The following is a 19,926-nucleotide window of genomic DNA, read 5'->3' on the forward strand; positions in this document are numbered from 1 at the left end:
GGGCCAGGGCTAGCTAGGCTAGGGCTAGCTGGGCCAGGGCTAGCTAGGCTAGGGCTTTGTTTTTGTTGTTAGAGCTAGCTAGCGCTTGCTGAGCCAGGGCTAGCTGGGCTAGGGCTATCTCCTCGCTCTCCTCCTCTCTTTCCTAACCCCTCTCCTCCTCCCTCTCCCATCACCTCTCTCCTCCTTTCTTTCTCCCATCACCTATTTCTCCTCCACTCTCTGCCCCATCACATCTCTCTCCCTCTCATGACCTCCGTCCTCCTCTCCTCTCTCTCCTCCCCTCTCCTCTTCTGTCTATCTCTCTCATCACTTCTCCTCACCTCTCCTCTCTCTCCTCTTCTTCTGTCTATCTCCCTCTCCTCTCTCTCATCACCTCTCTCCTCTCTCCCTCTCCTCTCTCTCATCACCTCTCCTCCTCTCTCTCTCCTCCTCTATCTCTCTCATCACCTCTCCCTCTCCTCACCTCTCTCTCTCCTCCTCTATCTCTCATCAACTCTCTTCCTCTCTCCCTCTCCTCTCTCTCTCTTCCTCTATCTCTCTCCTCTCCCTCACCTCACCTCTCCTCTCTCTCCTCCTCTATCTCTCTCATCACCTCTCTCTCCTCCTCTATCTCTCTCCTCCTCTCTCCCTCTCCTCACCTCTCCTCTCTCTCTCCTCCTCTCTCCCTCTCATCACCTCTATTTCTCTCTCTCTCCTCCTCTCCGCCCCTCAGGAACAAGGTCCTGGGTATCTCTGAAGGACTAGACCACCCTGGTCGGATGAACTGGGAGATGCTCCTGTGTCTGGTGGCCGTCTGGATCCTCGTCTATTTCTGTGTCTGGAAGGGAGTCAAGTCTACTGGCAAGGTACACCAACACCACCCCCACACATACCACCTGCTTGTTGTGCTTCTTCCTGCTACTCAGGTTGAACCTGCTATTAGCAGAAGTACTTCAGTAGTACTACTACTCAAACAAAAGTGCACACACCAAAGTAACAATCTAATGTAGGAACACGTAACAATCTCACACCATAGTAACACAGAACGCTCCCACAACAAAGTAACACGTAACGCTCACATACCAAAGTAACACGTAGCGATCATGTAGCCATAGTAACACGCAACTCTCACACCAAAGTAACATGTAACAATCAGTGTCACACAACATAGTAACAAGTAACGGTCACACACCCTAGTAACACGCAACAATCACACACCTTAGTAACGATCTCAAACCGAAGTAACACTTAACGATCACACACCAAAGTAACCTGTAACTATCATGTAACCATGGTAACACGTACCGATCGCATAACCATAGAACACGTAGTGATCACGTAACCGTAGTAACACCTAACGATCACATAACCATATTAACACGTAGCGATGACGTTACCATAGTAACACATAACGAACTCACAGCATAGAAACACTTAACGATCACACACCATAGTAACGATCATGTAACCATAGTAACAATTAACAATCTCACCATAGTAACAGGTAGCGATCACACACCAAAGTAACACGCAACGATCGCACACCAAATGAACACGGTACCACCGACAAATGTAACAAGTCATGTAACGATCATGTAACCAAAGTATGGCACCTCAGGGATTATTGCCTAAACGGCCTCCTTAACGTATTCACTGTCCTCATCTACCCCGAGATGACACTCACACACGCGCACACACACACACACACACAAGTAGACAAACACTGTGATCTGCAGTCACATGGCTTTGTTGCTTTGACGACCACTAGAATTGAAGGAGGCAGCCCCGGGATGAATGGGATTGGTTGTTTGTGAAAGGGGGCGGTACCACTGCAATGGGACGTGACCGCTGGGGGGGAGAGAGAGAGAGAGCGAGAGAGAGAGACATCACCAACTACTAAAGGGCCTAAGCTCTGATTGGCCGAGAGAAGTGATATCACTGATTCATGTTCTCTTTAAATGGTTAACTAACATCCCGTATTGCGTGTGTGTGTGTGTGTGTGTGTGTGCGTGTGTGTGCGTGTGCGCGCTCCAGATCGTGTACTTCACCGCCACCTTCCCCTACGTGGTCCTGGTGATCCTGTTTATCCGCGGGGTCACGCTCCCCGGAGCGTACGACGGCATCATGTACTACATCAAGCCTGACTGGAGCAAGCTGGGAGAGGCTCAGGTCAGAGCTGCTCTGGGAGGGGTCCTGCATGGCGACCCCTCTGCTGAGCACACACACACACACACACACACACACACACACACACACACACACACACACACACACACACACACACACACACACACACACACACACACACACACACACACACACACACACACACACACACACACACACACACACACACACACACACACACACACACACACACACACACACACACACACGAAGCTCATCCAACCAGTCAGATAAAGTTCATATCCATGGTGCTAAACCAAACCAATGATGTGTTAAAACATCAACAATCACTTTGTTGTGCTCTAACGCAGCATTTAGCCTAGCTAACACCTAGCCAATACCTAGCCAACACGTTGCCTACATCTAGCTTCTAGCTAGCACATAGCCTACATCAGGCTTCTAGCTTATGCCTAGCTAACACCTGGGCAATACCTAGCCTTAGCCAAAGTCGTGTTACTACCGCAAAGCTAATAATTAATCCTAATGAATTAATTGTTACTTGTCTAAAATATTTGAGATCATACAGTCAATCAGACAGACAGACAGACTATGAGACTACGAGAGTATGTGTCTGACCCCTGCCCTCGGACCCTAGGTATGGATTGATGCAGGTACTCAGATATTCTTCTCCTACGCCATCGGCCTGGGAGCTCTGACCGCACTGGGCAGCTACAACCGCTTCAACAACGACTGCTACAGGTACTACTACAGTCCCACTATAGTGCTACTGCTATCCCTAGCCTGGCTTTTCCGGGTCCATCTCGGCACATCTAGGCGTCTCATGCCTTGACAGGCAACCCCTTCAGCTGACGCTGACGCAACGGAGCTGTCACACTAAATTTGTACCGGCGGCGAAAATTGTACCGGCCTACGTCAAATGACATTTATTAGCGTTCCTAACTTTATATTTGTATTGTATTGCATTGTATTTATCTATTTCCCCACACACACACAGTAATAGCTAAATGTTATGGGGATAACGTGAATAATAATAATAAAAAACATTTACCAGTTAGTAAATGCCTGCTCACCTATCTACCCATCTATCTATCTATCTATCTATCTATCTATCTATCTATCTATCTATCTATCTATCTATCTATCTATCTATCTATCTATCTATCTATCTATCTATCTATCTATCTATCTATCTATCTATCTATCTATCTATCTATCTATCTATCTATCTATCTATCTATCTATCTATCTATCTATCTATCTATCTATCTATCTATCTATCTATCTATCTATCTATCTATCTATCTATCTATCTATCTATCTATCTATCTATCTATCTATCTATCTATCTATCTATCTATCTATCTATTACCTATAATCTATTCTCTAAATTAAATTAAGGAAATTAAATTAACCCAAGCTAGCTAGACTATGATACACATTAAACACTCAGTTTACTAGCTAAATTCGATTAAACAATTAAATGCAATACAAATATAAAGTAAAAAAAAGTGTTATCTAGCGATCCGTTATCTGTATTATATTATTTCGTCTTCGGCAACATGAGCGCGATTGAAACCCGCCTGGCAACGGACAACCCCTTACGTAATCTGTTGTCCGTTGCCTGGCAACGGACAACTGATTACGTACCCGGTACAATTTTCGCCGCCGGTACAAATTTAGTGTGACAGAGCCACCATGCCTTAAACACGTCACACAACCCCGGTCCCCTTACACAATACAGGCCAGTACTTGACACCTTGCACAATACATACCCGTACAGGCCACCTTACACAATACAGGCTAGTTTAGGACACTAGAACACTAGAGCACTAGAGAGAGAGAGAAAGAGGAAGATAAGACGGGGGTCAGAGCATGATGGCGAGGTCATTCCCGGTGAATATGAGGCGGAGTTGGTCTCCAGCTGTGTGGGGGTGGAGTGAGGGAAAGACGATAGTAGAAACAACAGAGGTCTCGACGGGTGTCTCAAGGTTCCTCAGCGAGCATTATCAGCGGGGCATCTCCAGGACGTTGGAATGGAGGACATCGGATACTCCGAGAACTCAGGAGAGCCATGTTGATCTTCACCTGCTCTGTGAGACGTGGAGTCATGTGAAGGCTGAAGGGAGGGAGGGGGGGAGAAAATTAAAATTTGGGGGAGGATTAGCAAACAAGTATCCCCCCTCTGCTGGAAGGCCTTGGTGAGAGGGGTAGGCAATGGGTGGTTGAACCTGTTGCACACTAGTTACTCAAGCCCCAGAGTCCAATCAGACTCGTCCAGGTGAGGCTGCTTCAACCAGCCTCCCTATGAGTCTTCATCTGCTGAGTCTGCCGCTCCAAACAGACGGGACTTTAAATAGAAGTGCTGATGGATCCATTGCCTAGAGAAGCGCTTAGTTCACCACACCTCGTGTTAATTAGTGGTGCATTGACCCTGATGGGATGGCCTAGCAATGGCAACTGGTTTCCACTGCTCAACAGGTTACACAACAGGCTATGGTCTCCCAAAGTTTAGGGAACTTCCTGAACTTTGTTCCAGACTATTCACCCTACTGTGTGAGATTCAATCTATTAAGATTCATTCACCAAAACCAAATGTGACCCCAACCCAGCTGGCACAAACCTAGGCCAAAATAATATGGTGGAATATACCATAACACCGTGTCCGTACGGACACAGGACACTTCACTAACAACGCTGCTTAAATCCAGGGGACCAAAGCACAGCAGGGAACTATGCGAGATATTAGCCTTGTAACATCAAGAACCATCTACAATGATACTGAATCTACGAGCACCACTATAGCAATGTTGAGGTTGACTCTGTTTTCCACCTCTGACAATGTTCAGTTAGATTCAGTGTAACACCTCGATGTCCAGTCCGATTGAGTCTAACCATGTTCAGTTAGATTCAGTGTAACACCTCGATGTCCAGTTCGATTGAGTCTAACAATGTTCAGATAGATTCAGTGTAACACCTCGATGTCCAGTTCGATTGAGTCTAACCATGTTGTTAGATTCAGTCTAATACCTCGATGTCCAGTCCGATTGAGTCTAACCATGTTCAGTTAGATTCAGTGTAACACCTCGATGTCCAGTTCGATTGAGTCTAACCATGTTCAGTTAGGTTCACCACTACAGCAGCACACATCAGACCACGTTATGATGAAACCAATGAAGCAGACAGGGCAGAGCAGGGAACGCCTCTTATTCCAGTAAATACTCCGCCTGACGCTAGAAGTCCTTGAAGCAATAGTCAAAATGCCCACATTACATTAGAACAATTAACTCCTGTTCCCCAAATGGCCTCCACTCCTCTCCTTATCTCCCCTCCTCTCTCTCCTCTCCCCTCCTCTCTCCCCTGTAGAGACGCCTTCATGCTGGCCCTGATCAACAGTGGCACCAGCTTCTTCGCTGGTTTTGTGGTTTTCTCCATCCTCGGCTTCATGGCAGCGGAGCAGGGGGTCCACATCTCCCAGGTGGCCGAGTCAGGTACACACACGCACGCTCGCACGCACACACACACACAGGCGTATCTACAAATACACACACACACACACAGACACACACATACACATACACACTAGGGATCGACCGATACCGATTTTTTAGGGCCGATACGATGCCGATATTTTTTCATCAGCCTTAGCCGATACGCCGATACCGATTTTCTTGAGCCGATTATTATTATTATTATTTTATTTTTTTTAAAGGAACATTTATTGAACTTCAATATAAAAAACAATATTTAACAAATAGTAAAAACAGGTGAAGTAGAACAAGTAAGAACAAGTAGATGAACAATATTTAACAAATATTAAAAACAGGTGAGGTAGAACAAGTAAAAAAATAATAATAATCAGCCGCGTATCGGCCGATACCGATACACGTAAAAACTGCGAATATCGGCCGATAATATCGGCCGACCGATATATCGGTCGATCCCTAATACACACACACATTTACAAATGCACAGACACACACGCATATACACAAATATCAACACATCTGCACAAATCTGCACATGCACACACACACAAACACATATCTACACACATACACACACACAAACACTCAAACAGACATATCTACACATGCAAATATATTTACACAAACACATACACACACACACACATACTTACCCACACACAAATACATTCCCTCACAGACACACACAGGTATTAACACACACATATCCCACACATGCACACACACCTGTCATGTGAAAATGAGCCGATGTGATAAACATAAACTGTCAATACATTGTTTATAAATGAGGTCATATTTAAATTGAAGAGACAATATATACATATATATATATGTATATGTATATGTATATATATATATATATATTCTGATATTGCTTGGATACAACATTTGTCTGTGTGCGTGTGTGTGTCTATGATGGTGTGTGAGCTTGTGTGTGTGTGTATGTGTGTGTCTGTGGGTATGTGGTTATTTCTGTGTATGTGTGTGCGTCTGTGTGTGTGCGTCTGTTTGTGTGGGTATGTGTGTGTGTCTGTGTGTGGGTGTGTGTGTGTGTGTCTGTGGGTGTGTGTTGTAGCCTGGTAAGATCTCTTGAGTTCATGTTGTGTTTTTCGTTTTTTGTGTTCTCACCCATCACACTCTCTGTGTGTCTCTCTCTCCCCCTGTCTCACTCTCTCTTGTATGTGTGCTGGTTAACAGACAGACAGACATTAAGTAAGCGGCCTGCCCACACAAGCCTCAGATACAGTATATATAGTTTATACAGTATGTACTTATATGCTTATGTTTATATGTTGTAACATATGGATATATTTACAGATATAGGGGAGGGGGTTCTGTATTTATTTGATATATACTGTTGTATACTTGTGTTTGATGTGGTTGGTTCAGAGGTTTGGCTCCTGGTGTTTGATGTGGTTGGTTCAGAGGTTTGGCTCCTGGTGTTTGATGGGTTCAGAGGTTGAATTATAAAGATTTGTTGTCAAGAGAAGGTAAATTCTTGTTCTTCTGGTGGCTTTGAGTGTGATGTTCCTTGTGTGTGCACTCTTTGTGATTATGTGTATAGGTGTGTGTGTGTGTGTGTGTGTGTGTGTGTGTGTGTGTGTGTGTGTGTGTGTGTGTGTGTGTGTGTGTTTGAATGTAGCGTCTGCTATACAACATGGAAACTGTCCCTATGGCGAGTCTGCATGCTGAACTCTACTCATGTAAGTAGAGTCACTCTGAACTCTATTCATGTGTCACTGTGAACTCTATTCATGTGAGTAGTGTCACTCTGAACTCTATTCATGTGTCACTCTGAACTCTATTCATGTGTCACTCTGAACTCTATTCATGTGTCACTCTGAACTCTATTCATGTGAGTAGTGTCACTCTGAACTCTATTCATGTGTCACTCTGAACTCTATTCATGTGTCACTCTGAACTCTATTCATGTGTCACTCTGAACTCTATTCATGTGTCACTCTGAACTCTATTCCTGTGTCACTCTGAACTCTATTCATGTGAGTAGTGTCACTCTGAACTCTATTCATGTGTCACTCTGAACCCTATTCATGTGTCACTCTGAACTCTATTCCTGTGTCACTCTGAACTCTATTCATGTGAGTAGTGTCACTCTGAACTCTATTCATGTGAGTAGTGTCACTCTGAACTCTTCATGTGTCACTCTGAACTCTATTCATGTGTCACTCTGAACTCTATTCAGTGTCACTCTGAACTCTATTCATGTGTCACTCTGAACCCTATTCATGTGTCACTCTGAACTCTATTCATGTGTCACTCTGAACTCTATTCATGCCTCACTCTGAACTCTATTCTTGCATCACTCTGAACTCTATTCATGTGTCATTGCATGGTTTTAAAAGGCATCACTGGATGTGTTTCCGCTGAAACATATCTTCCGCGACCGAATTCTTGGTTGCGGTCAGAAGGGTAGTTCAGGCTGAATGGAGCCTTTGGGAGATCAAATGCATTGAGGATCAAAGGCGGCCCCATCATGGTGCTTGCTCAGGGGATAGGTTAGAGTTGAAGTCCTGGGCCTTGTGGGTGTCTGCGCCTCCACAAGGAGTCATTCCTATGCTGGAAGCTCTTTATTTCTTATTTATATTGGAATCATTCAATTTTTAATACATTGACTCGATGTGATGAGCGTGTTGATTTAAAGTAGGGCCCGACCGATTCATCGGCCTGCCGATTTAATCGGCTAATTATAGCCTTTTTGAAAATAATCGACATCTGCCAAAAAGACGCAGATTACAACCTATTTTTTTTTTTTTTTTTTTTTTTTTAGAAATGTTATTGCGCTTAGTATCCTGCAGATTGCGCTCCTACTCGCCTAGCTAACTAACAACTTTAGCTGGAGTAAAAAAGAGGAGATTGAATTTTACCGTACAACATGAAAGCACGCTCGCTCAGGCAGCTGCGCGCTCACCTCACCAATGTACACAAGACGCGTTGTTTGAGCATGTTGTGCCTGTTTTTCTTTAGGTCCCAGGCCATGTTAATCTGTTATACTGTAGACTCTAACAGTGAGACCATACTGCTCAGCACGCACGTGTTAGTCACTGCTCACGAGCGCAGCACATTGGGAGTTAGTTATTTATTTTACATTTTAAATTACACTAATTTTTGACTGTAAATGTATTCTAAAACACTCAAAGGTTCTGCATTCAATTCACATATTCGTCAAAAGTGTTTAAAGTATATTTAAGGTATCAAAAACTACGTTTTATATGCTTTATTTTTATTATTATTTTTTTTTTTAATCGGCCGATTAAATCGTAATCGTAATTTTTCTCTGAAAATAATCGGCATCGGCACTCAAAAATCAATATCGGTCGGGCCCTAATTTGAAGCTTTGCATAGTATCAATAGAGGGGGTACAAAAACCCTGTCTCGCTCTCACCCTGTCTCACTCTTTATGCACTCTCACCCCATCTCCTTTGTCTCACTCTTTCACCTCTTCTCTCTCTCTTTCACTCAACCTAATGTCTCTCTCTCATAAGAATTATTACTATCCCACTAGTAGTGTGCGTGAGTGTGTGTGTGTGTGTGTTTGTGTGTGTGCGTGTATATCAGTGTGTATCTGTGTGTCTTTGTATGTGTGTTTGTGTGCGTGTCTGCGTGTGTGTTCAAAGCTGTACTCTGGCATGGATGTTATTAAGTTTCAATAATTAAATTAATGAATTCTTCAATCAAAACAAGAAACTTAGCCAGTATAGCGTATGGTACTGAAAACTATCAATCTTAGTAACATTGGTTTCAACCAATCACGTTGCTGGAGGCGGGGCCAATAGGGCAGGGCCCTGGAGGCGGGGCTCTAGAGGCGGGGCCCTAGAGGGGGGGCTTTGGAGGCGGGGCCCTGGGGTTGGGGCCCTGGGAGCACGTTATGGTGAACACAAAGTCGGGCAGCAGTAGCGAACCCTGAAGTGTGTAAGGGTCTCAGATCAGCGCTGTAGAATACACTTAGTAAAGGAAGGCTAAGGGTTTCAGATCCGCAGGCGTAGACTGACCACCGCAGGAAAACCCTTACGGACACTCACTTACAGACTATCAGCGCGATGAAACGGGGAAGCCAGGCGTAACTCCGCCCCCTTTTCCGTTGGGGGTTTCCACGGTAACTATCCGACGCAGCGGTCACGGGTCAGGCCCTGGAGGTTCACCAATGTGGTTCAGAGAGGGTCTTGTGCTAACAGCTAGCGGTTTGGCGCTCAACGTTCCTTTTGTGCGCACTCTTTGTGTTTCTGTGTGTATGGGTGTGTGTGTGTGTGTGCGTGTGTGTGATTGTGTGTGATTGTGTGTGTTAAGTGTTCTTTGGAGGATTACCTGACCAGAGCCTCTTGAGATGAGTCTCATCTCGCTCTGTCCCGTCGTCCTTCAACGGCAGGTAAATACACACCTGTACACACCTGCACACACACACACCTGCACACACATGCACACACCTGCATACACACATATACACACCTGGAACAAACACACCTATAGTACACACACCTGTAACACACACACACACACACACACACACACACACACACACACACACACACACACACACACACACACGTGTAATACACATCTTGTAAGACGCACACATACACCCACACACACACCTGTAACATATACACACACACACACACACACCTGTAACACATACCTGTAGCGCACTCACACCAACCAAACACCTGTAACACACACACACACACACACACACACAGACACACACCAACCTGACACACACCGACCAAACACCTGTAGCACACACACCGGTAACACATACACGACACATCTGTAACACACACATGTAACACTCACCTCTAACACACACTAGTAACACACAACTTTAAAACCAGTAACACACACATGTAACACGCACCGCTTACAACCACCTGTAACACACCTTGGAACACACTAGAAGACACTTTGCTTGGGACCCACACGTGTAACACACACTAGCACACCCCTAGTAATATGGCCTATAACACCCATATGCAAAGGTACCATACCTGTACACACATCCATAGGGCTAGGATAACCACACACACACGCACACACTTATACACCCGTAACACCAGCATACACCGTCAATTTAACACACCTTGACAAACCTTTTGCGCACACTTGCATTGCCCTACGAAGGCAGAAGACTCCAACTTGTGTTGTGTATATATATATATACATATATAATATGTATATTTATATATGTATATATGCATACGTTTTAATGTCCCCTATATAGACTCCCTCTACCTAGATCATTGGAAATGTGTCAGTTTGTCTTTTGATTAGGTTGTAATGTACACATTCATCCTGAGCTCAAACCCTTATTTTGAAGGGGGCTTTTCCTCTGTAAGCTCTAGAGTATAATGATGGCTCATGCCAGGACAACTTCATTTGGATTTCACTTTGTTGATCAAAATATTATTATCATACTTATATCTAGATAAAATCTAATGGTAAATAATGAATGGATCATTATTTATACTGGGTCTATGGTAAGACTGGGTCAGTAGCTAGACTGGTTCAGTAGTTAGACTGGGTCATTAGCTAGACTGGGTCATAATTTAAACTGGGTCTACAGTAAGACTGGGTCAGTAGTTAGACTGGGTATTTATTTAGACTGGATCTATAGTAAGACTCGGTCAGTAGCTAGATTGGGTAAGTAGTTGGACTGGGGTCAGTAGTTAGACTTGGGTCAGTAGTAGGACCGGGGGGGGTAGTTAGACTGGGCCGGTAGTTAGACTGGGTCATTATTTAGACAGATCTTTAGTTTACTTGGGTCAGTAGTTAGACTGGGTCTATAGTTAGACTGAGTCAGTATTTAGAATGGATCAATAGTTAGGCTGGGTCAGAAATGAGATTAGGTCAGTAGTTAGACTGGGTCAGTATTTAGTCTGAGTCAGTAGTTACACTGGATCAGTAGTTAGATTGGATCAGTAATTAGACTGGGTCTGTATTAAGACTGGATCAGTAGTAAGACTGGGTCAGTAGTAAGACTGGGTCAGTAGTAAGACTGGGTCATTATTTAGACTGGGTCAGGAGTTAGAGTGGGTCAGGAGTTAGACTGGATCTATAGTAAGACTGTCAGTAGTTAGACTTGGTCATTATTTAGACTGGGTCAGTAGTTAGACTGGGTCAGTAGTTTAGACTGGGTCAGTAGTAAGCCTAGGGCAATAGTTAGACTTGGTAATTATTTAAACTGGGTCAGTAGTTAGCCTCGGTCAGTGGTTAGACTAGGTCATTATTTAGACTGAGTCAGTAGTTAGACTGGGTCAGTAGTTAGACTAGGTCATTATTTAAACTGGGTCAGTAGTTAGCCTCGGTCAGTGGTTAGACTAGGTCATTATTTAGACTGAGTCAGTAGTTAGACTGGGTCAGTAGTTAGACTAGGTCATTATTTAGACTGGGTCAGTAGTTAAACTAGGTCAGTAGTTAGACTAGGTCATTATTTAGACTGGGTCAGTAGTTAGACTGGGTCAGTAGTTAGACTGGGTCATTATTTAGACTGGGTCAGTAGTTAAACTAGGTCAGTAGTTAGACTAGGTCAGTAGTTAGACTAGGTCATTATTTAGACTGGGTCAGTAGTTAAACTGGATCAGTAGTTAGACTGGGTCATTACTTAGTCTAGGTCATTAGTTAGAAACACAAGGCTAATAGCCCAGTTAGCTTGTGATACTCGATTACCACTCAGCTAACAGTAGTGTCTTCTTCTGTAAGTCTGTAATACACACCATAAATATGCAGTAAATACATTATATGCACATGTAACACAAATCTTGTTACACGTGTACACATTGGTAGAACACACAACCACACACACTTCTAGAGACAACCCTGTTGAATAGTGTGATTATTCTGTCCTACCCCTGTTCCTGTGACGGTCTAATGTGTCTCTGTGTGTCTGCAGGGCCTGGTCTGGCCTTCATAGCATACCCCAAGGCCGTGAGTTTGATGCCAGTGGCGCCGGTCTGGGCAGCGCTGTTCTTCTTCATGCTGCTGCTACTGGGACTGGACAGCCAGGTACACACACACACACACACACACACACACACACACAGTCAGGTACACACACACACACAGTCAGGTACACAGACACACACACACACACACACACACACACACACACGCACACACACACAGTCAGGTACACACACACACACACACAGTCAGGTACACAGACACACACACACACAGCCAAGTACACACACACACACACACACAAACACACAAACACAGGTATAGACAGCCACATACACACACAGTCTGGTCCACACACACACACACACACACACACACACACACACACACACACACACACACACACACACACACACACACACACACACACACACACACACACACACACACACACACACACACACACACAGGTACACACTGCCACACACACACACACACACACACACACAGCTAGGTACAGTACACACAAAGAAACACACACAGCCGCACCAACAGACAGATTTGTCTCCATCCTGAAAGTCCCTCTCTCTTCTCTCTAGTTCGTGGGGGTGGAGGGCTTTGTCACCGGGATGCTGGACTTGTATCCAGGGCGATCCTACCATCGCTATAAGAGAGAAATCGCCGTGGCAATCTGCTGCTTCCTCTGCTTCATCATCGACCTTTCAATGATAACCCAGGTCAGACTATACCCTGGATAAAAGGCGTTCAGCCAATATCCTATTATTATCCAATTATAATCTGATGCAATCTGGTTATAAAGTTATAATCTGATTATAAAAATGGATGACCATTTATATAAAACTTTGATTGTTATCTAAATGAAATGATGATGATTGACTCATCACATAATTTAGCTTACAATCAAAGTTTTACTGCTTGATTGGATATAATATGGTTTCATAGATAGTATAATCTCATTGAAACAAGACTGTAAGCAAAACTGTTCTGAAAAGTGAGACTGCTTTTAACAATCAACTGTGTGTCCCCTACCTCTCTGCCTGGCCCCTACCTTTCTATCTGTCCCTACCTGTCTGTCTGTCTCATCTTTACCTGTCTGTGTCTCAGGGAGGGATGTATGTGTTCCAGTTGTTTGACTACTACTCGGCCAGCGGCATGACCCTACTGTGGCAGGCCTTCTGGGAGTGCATCGTAGTGTCCTGGGTGTATGGTAGGTCACACACACACACACACACACACACACATGCTTACGCCCTAACCCTAAGACCTAGTGCTAACACCTAGTGCTAAGAACTGTGGCTAACACCAAGTGCTCAGACCTAGGGCTAAGACCTAGTTCTAAGACCTAGGGCTAAGACTTAGTAGCAAGACCTAGTGCTAACACCTAGTTCCAAGACCTAGTGCTAACACCTAGTTCCAAGACCTGAGGCTAACACCTAGTGCTTAGACCTAGTTCTAAGACCTAGGGCTAAGACTTAGGAGCAAGACCTAGTGCTAACACCTAGTTCTAAGACCTAGTGCTAACACCTTGTGCTAAGATCTAGTGCTAATACCTAATGCTTCGACCTAGTGCTTAGACCTAGGTGGTGTGGAGAGGCTTGGAGGCGTACCTTCCGGCACCTGACCGATACAGTTCTGGAGTTTTCAGACCATATGGTAATGCTATGCTAATGTTCAGGGGCGGACCGCTTCATGGACGACGTGGCTCGTATGATTGGCTACCGGCCCTTCCCCTGGATGAAGTGGTGCTGGAGCTTCATCACACCCTGCGTATGCATGGTCAGTGTCTCTCTACTGCTCTCTCTCTCTCTCTCTCTCTCTCTACCACTATCTCTCTCTCATAGTCGCTGACTACCTCTGTATAATGATTATTATAATTAGTAATAATATAATAATTATAATATTATTATAATTAATCATATTATTATGTACTATGAATATGTCCAGAATATCTTCCTGTACTGTACCACCTGGTGAACTACAGAGATGACTATAGTAATATCATTATGAATATTGTTATGTTATATTGTTCTATGTTATTCTATGTTCTCCAGGGTATCTTCCTGTTCCACCTGGTGAACTACAAGCCCCTGACCTACAACAACGTGTACGTGTACCCCTGGTGGGGCGAGGTGATCGGCTGGTGTCTGGCCCTCTCCTCCATGCTCTGCATACCCGTCAGCGTGCTCTACAAGCTGTTCAGAGCCAAGGGCTCCTTCAAACAGGTACCACGACTACTACTGCTATTACTGTAGTGCTACACACTACTACTGTAGTTCTACACACTCTAAAAGCTGTTCAGAGACAAGGGCACCCTCAAACAAGTACTTCTGTAGTACTACTACACACTACTGTAGTAATACTCTACAAGCTGTTCAGAGCTTGTTCAGCTGTATGAGGGGCGGTGTTGACGTGTGTTCTAGCTGTATGTAGGGCGGTGTTGACAGGTGTTCTAGCTGTATGTAGGGCGGTGTTGACAGGTGTTCTAGCTGTATGTAGGGCGGTGTTGACAGGTGTTCTAGCTGTATGTAGGGCGGTGTTGACAGGTGTTCTAGCTGTATGTAGGGCGGTGTTGACGGGTGTTCTAGCTGTATGTAGGGCGGTGTTGACAGGTGTTCTAGCTGTATGTAGGGCGGTGTTGACGGGTGTTCTAGCTGTATGTAGGGCGGTGTTGACAGGTGTTCTAGCTGTATGTAGGGCGGTGTTGACAGGTGTTCTAGCTGTATGTAGGGCGGTGTTGACAGGTGTTCTAGCTGTATGTAGGGCGGTGTTGACAGGTGTTTTAGCTGTATGTAGGGCGGTGTTGACGTGTGTTCTAGCTGTATGTAGGGCGGTGTTGACAGGTGTTCTAGCTGTATGTAGGGCGGTGTTGACGGGTGTTCTAGCTGTATGTAGGGCGGTGTTGACGTGTGTTCTAGCTGTATGTAGGGCGGTGTTGACAGGTGTTCTAGCTGTATGTAGGGCGGTGTTGACGGGTGTTCTAGCTGTATGTAGGGCGGTGTTGACAGGTGTTCTAGCTGTATGTAGGGCGGTGTTGACGGGTGTTCTAGCTGTATGTAGGGCGGTGTTGACAGGTGTTCTAGCTGTATGTAGGGCGGTGTTGACGTGTGTTCTAGCTGTATGTAGGGCGGTGTTGACAGGTGTTCTAGCTGTATGTAGGGCGGTGTTGACAGGTGTTCTAGCTGTATGTAGGGCGGTGTTGACGGGTGTTCTAGCTGTATGTAGGGTGGAGTTGACAGGTGTTTTAGCTGTATGTAGGGTGGAGTTGACAGGTGTTTTAGCTGTATGTAGGGTGGTGTTGACAGGTGTTTTAGCTGTATGTAGGGTGGTGTTGACAGGTGTTTTAGCTGTATGTAGGGCGGTGTTGACGTGTGTTTGTCCCCCAGCGTTGGGCCCACCTGACCACGCCGGTGTGGGGGCCCCACCACATGGAGTACATGGCCCCTGACGCCCACAGCCGGACCCCGGCCCTGCCCCCCTGCAACGCAGACCACAACAAGGTGATCATCTTCGAGAGCGTCATGTAGGCCACGCCCACCACCAACAGCCCCCCGCCGGGCACTCAGCCCCCCCCCCCACCTTCAACAAAACCCTGAAGAAACAGGGTGGAGGCTCATGGTGGAGGAGGGACGCAGGGCCCAGGGTGGAGGAGGGACGCTGGGCCCAGGGTGGGGGGGGGGGCCGGACGCCATTTTTGTCTCTTCAGTGTTTTTAAGTCTCCATGTCTTCCTCGTTACTATTGGCTGTTTGGGAATCACATAGCCAATGAGGTCCTTTTAGGACAGAGTCATAGACACGCCCCCCCCCCCCCCCCCCAAGAGCTCATCACAAATACAGTGCCACGCACAAAAGGTACTGAGGCACTCTAGGACATCTACCGTACCCAAACTATAACCCGATATTACACCTGGTCTGACCTCTGACCAGATCCCAAATTATGTCTACTACTTCTAACCATAACAAACCCTTGTCTGACCTCCAACCTGACTCCTAGTGCCCTCTATTGACCTCCTTCCTCTAATGACCTCTAACCCTGAACCAGACCTCCAAGGTCAGAGTGCCATACGGAGTGTTTAAACCCCCTAGGGGCCCGGCTGCCATTTCATCATCAACCTCTGGAGAGAGGGGGAGAGAGAGGGGGAGGGGGACAGAGAGAGATGGAGTGTGAGAGAGGGAGAGTGAGATGGAAGAAATTACACTACTAGCCAATCCATGCCTTATGTTGTTGTCTTAACTCTAGCGCCCTGTCAGTCACATGACCGGTCAGTCACATGACTAGCCAAACCCTCGGCCCTCTGTCTACGGCCAAATCAAGCCTCGCTTCCAGGGGGCGTGTCTACAACTCTGTCACCTAGCAACCACTAGATACCATCAGTGATAACCCTGTACGTCAGATAGATTAAATAACAACCAGTATTTGCACATTGTTGTAAAATACTACTGTTGGCACTTTTAAAAAAAAAAAAATGTTTGAAATAACAGCTTCTGTTTTACATCAGAGATTAGATCAGAGTTTTATTTTGTGAAGGCTTTTATTTTGCTGATACATTATATACTGAATATTCTGTGTAATATATTTGATGCAGTATTTGTGATAAAGATGTTTTCAGATCACGTTGAGCTAACAGCAGGAGTAGGGCTGCTGGCGATGCGTTTACTTAGCGATGTGTTTAACCAGCGTTTAGCTAGCGATCTGTTTAGCTAGCACTAAGCTACCGATCAGTTTAGCTAAGGATTTCGCTAGCGATCTGTTTAGCTAGCAATCTGTTTAGCTAGCTTTTCGCTAGCGATCCGTTTAGCGATGCTAAACGGTAGCGAAACCCAAAGCAGCTCATTTTTAAATATGACAAATGCAAAGCTCTAGGCTGCATCATGTAAAATAAAGCTTTTCTAACTCAAGATAACAATGTATAGCAGTATAGTATAGAATATAATAGTATAGTTAAGTATTTTAGTCGGCAGCTAGCCAACATAGATGCCAGAAGGCAGCCTCAATAATTGATCCATTTTATTATTGATTAATATTGTTTCTATCATGCAAAAATAGTTTATAGTTCATTAACCTAGTTTAGGATTTAAGATTAGCTCGAATCATACTGCTGACCTGATCAAGAACATTGTTTGCATCTTTGCACTGCCATGGGTTCCCTGTTAGCATGTTGCCACTTGTTAGCATGGCAGCACCTGTTAGCATGTTAGCCATGCAGGGATGGCGAGGAAAGGGAATATTTTTGTATTTTTTTTAGGGTGATAAATGATCAAAGTGCTCAAAGGGAAAGTTTTTACGTTTACATTGTCAGCGTTTTTATTTTTCCTAGTAGTTGATTTCCCCAGCAGCACAACTACCTTTCCCCCCCCATCACCTACGGTATCTGTAGTGATAACATCGAGAAGTAACAACACTTACATGTAGTACTCAAAACATGTAGTACTTATTACATGTAGTATTGTTGACATGAACTACTAATGTAGTATTCATAACATGTAGTACTAATTACATGTAGTATTAATAACATCGAGTACTTAAAACATGTAGTACTAATTACATATAGTACTTAATAACATGTAGTACTAATTACATGTTGTACCATTAGATACATGTAGTACTACATTACATGTAGTACTCTTAATAACATGTAGCAAGAATTATTTCGTACTAATGTAGTACTAGTTCAATGTCTGCTCATCATTCTTCACACAATCACAAAGACTTGAAAGGAAGCAGATCTGTATAATAGTGAGGGTTGCCGAAATGGTCGCTGTGTGAGATGAACTCATACCGCAGACCGGATTGATATAGACCTAGTTAGCCTGCAGGTGTACTGCTAACTACCTAGTACTACTTCTTATGACTACATGAACTGATCTGCCAAAACTTGATATGTACTATGAACTGGAAGGGAGTTCTTTACAAATAAACCAGCATACTGTAAACGGTACAGTACTGTAAACGTGACTCTACTGTCTGCTGTACACAGGGTACAGTACTGTAAACGTGACTACTGTACACAGGGTACAGTACTGTAAACGTGACACTCTACTGTATGCTGTAGACGGGGTACAGAGTAGATCCACGTGTAGAATAGAGGTCTGCCAACGGCTTGAATGTATTTCATCACCTTTGTTTTTAGTGGAAATGGAGGGAAAATGTGTAAACAAATGCTGTAAAGTCCTGTTTATCAGATCTCTTTAATGGCTATGCAACACTAGCGCCTTGTCTGGTTTGGTGAGTGGGCGGGGAAAGAAACGGTTGTCCTTTCCCTGATTGGTCGCGGACTGGCCTGATCTACATCAGAGGAAGACTGAAATAAAGTGAAAAATCAAGTAACTTTCGTCTGAATAGCAGAGTACAACTATAGAGCCACTTGTACTTCACAATAATCATTTATATATAGTATAGGTGTATGTATATATCTAGATCCTATATACTCTATAGATGTATATTGTATAAATTGATTATGGTATATAGGATCTTTTATATATTATACATATATAGGATTAATTATGCCATAATAGGTATGAGTATACATAAAGCTAACTTGTTAGCATCAGCTCATTAATCTGCACGCTGTACCAAACCAGGCCTCAAGTTGTCTAAACAAACAAAGTTAGCCTTGCACTGTCTCCCTTCCAAACTGTGTTTATGTGTTTTCCTGACTGCAGATCATCAGTTAGCCAAGTTGATATTTAACATCTCACTCCATGCTAGAAGATTACTGGCTAGGCTAGGCTAGCAGCAAGCTAATGGTTGGTTTGAATGAACCAGTGTTAGCAGGAAGCTAAAGGGCTAACTGGTGGTTTGATTTAATTGATTTAATGGAGTGTTGGTCCCCCTGTAATGACGAGATGTAATGTCAGGGTTTCATGCTAACCATGCTAGCCATGCTAGCCCACTGTGATCCCGGGCCAGTCCACTGACTAAACTACGGCAATAAAACTCACTTGATGACTACACATGCATCTGTCTCTCCTTATCAAACGATACATTATCAATACTCTCTCCTTATCAGGCTGTACATAATCAATTATTTCTCCTTATCCAGCTGTAGTTTACATTCAAGCTTTCTACACGGAGAAGGCAGATTTACACTAGATTTTACATTTACACTAGTTTTAATCCTGGAAACAAACCAATTATCTCACAAATTATTCATGAACATAAAACATTTGGTTCAGAGCAAAAAACAATGTAAGGAATCTAACAAAAGTAAGGAACCCATCCCATAATCATTGCGGACCTTTCCTACGACTTCCAAGGCGCGCTTCTTTGTTAACCTTTGTCATTATTAGTGTTTATACAAGTTTTTTAATATATTTTGAGTGTGTGTACAATGTTTTATATAGTGTATCTAGTGTTGACGTCGACATAGTGCTTCGTTCC

At 44.2% G+C, this 19,926-nt stretch overlaps 1 protein-coding gene across 1 annotated transcript in view; it reads left to right on the forward strand.

Annotated features, from left to right (window-relative positions):
* Positions 1-19,497, forward strand: part of slc6a8 (solute carrier family 6 member 8) — a 28,671-nt gene extending 9,174 nt beyond the window's left edge. Inside the window, exons 4-13 of the mRNA XM_060052931.1 lie at positions 713-845; positions 2,014-2,148; positions 2,762-2,865; positions 5,491-5,615; positions 12,517-12,629; positions 13,127-13,264; positions 13,653-13,755; positions 14,224-14,324; positions 14,600-14,770; positions 15,932-19,497. Of these exons, the coding sequence (XP_059908914.1) occupies positions 713-845; positions 2,014-2,148; positions 2,762-2,865; positions 5,491-5,615; positions 12,517-12,629; positions 13,127-13,264; positions 13,653-13,755; positions 14,224-14,324; positions 14,600-14,770; positions 15,932-16,072 (1,264 nt within the window). The 3' untranslated portion in view covers positions 16,073-19,497. The remainder of the gene's footprint in view (positions 1-712; positions 846-2,013; positions 2,149-2,761; positions 2,866-5,490; positions 5,616-12,516; positions 12,630-13,126; positions 13,265-13,652; positions 13,756-14,223; positions 14,325-14,599; positions 14,771-15,931) is intronic.
* Positions 19,498-19,926: the final 429 nt, after the last annotated feature.

The sequence above is a fragment of the Gadus macrocephalus genome, chromosome 1, assembly GCF_031168955.1.
Source record: "Gadus macrocephalus chromosome 1, ASM3116895v1".
Lineage (NCBI taxonomy): Eukaryota > Metazoa > Chordata > Actinopteri > Gadiformes > Gadidae > Gadus > Gadus macrocephalus.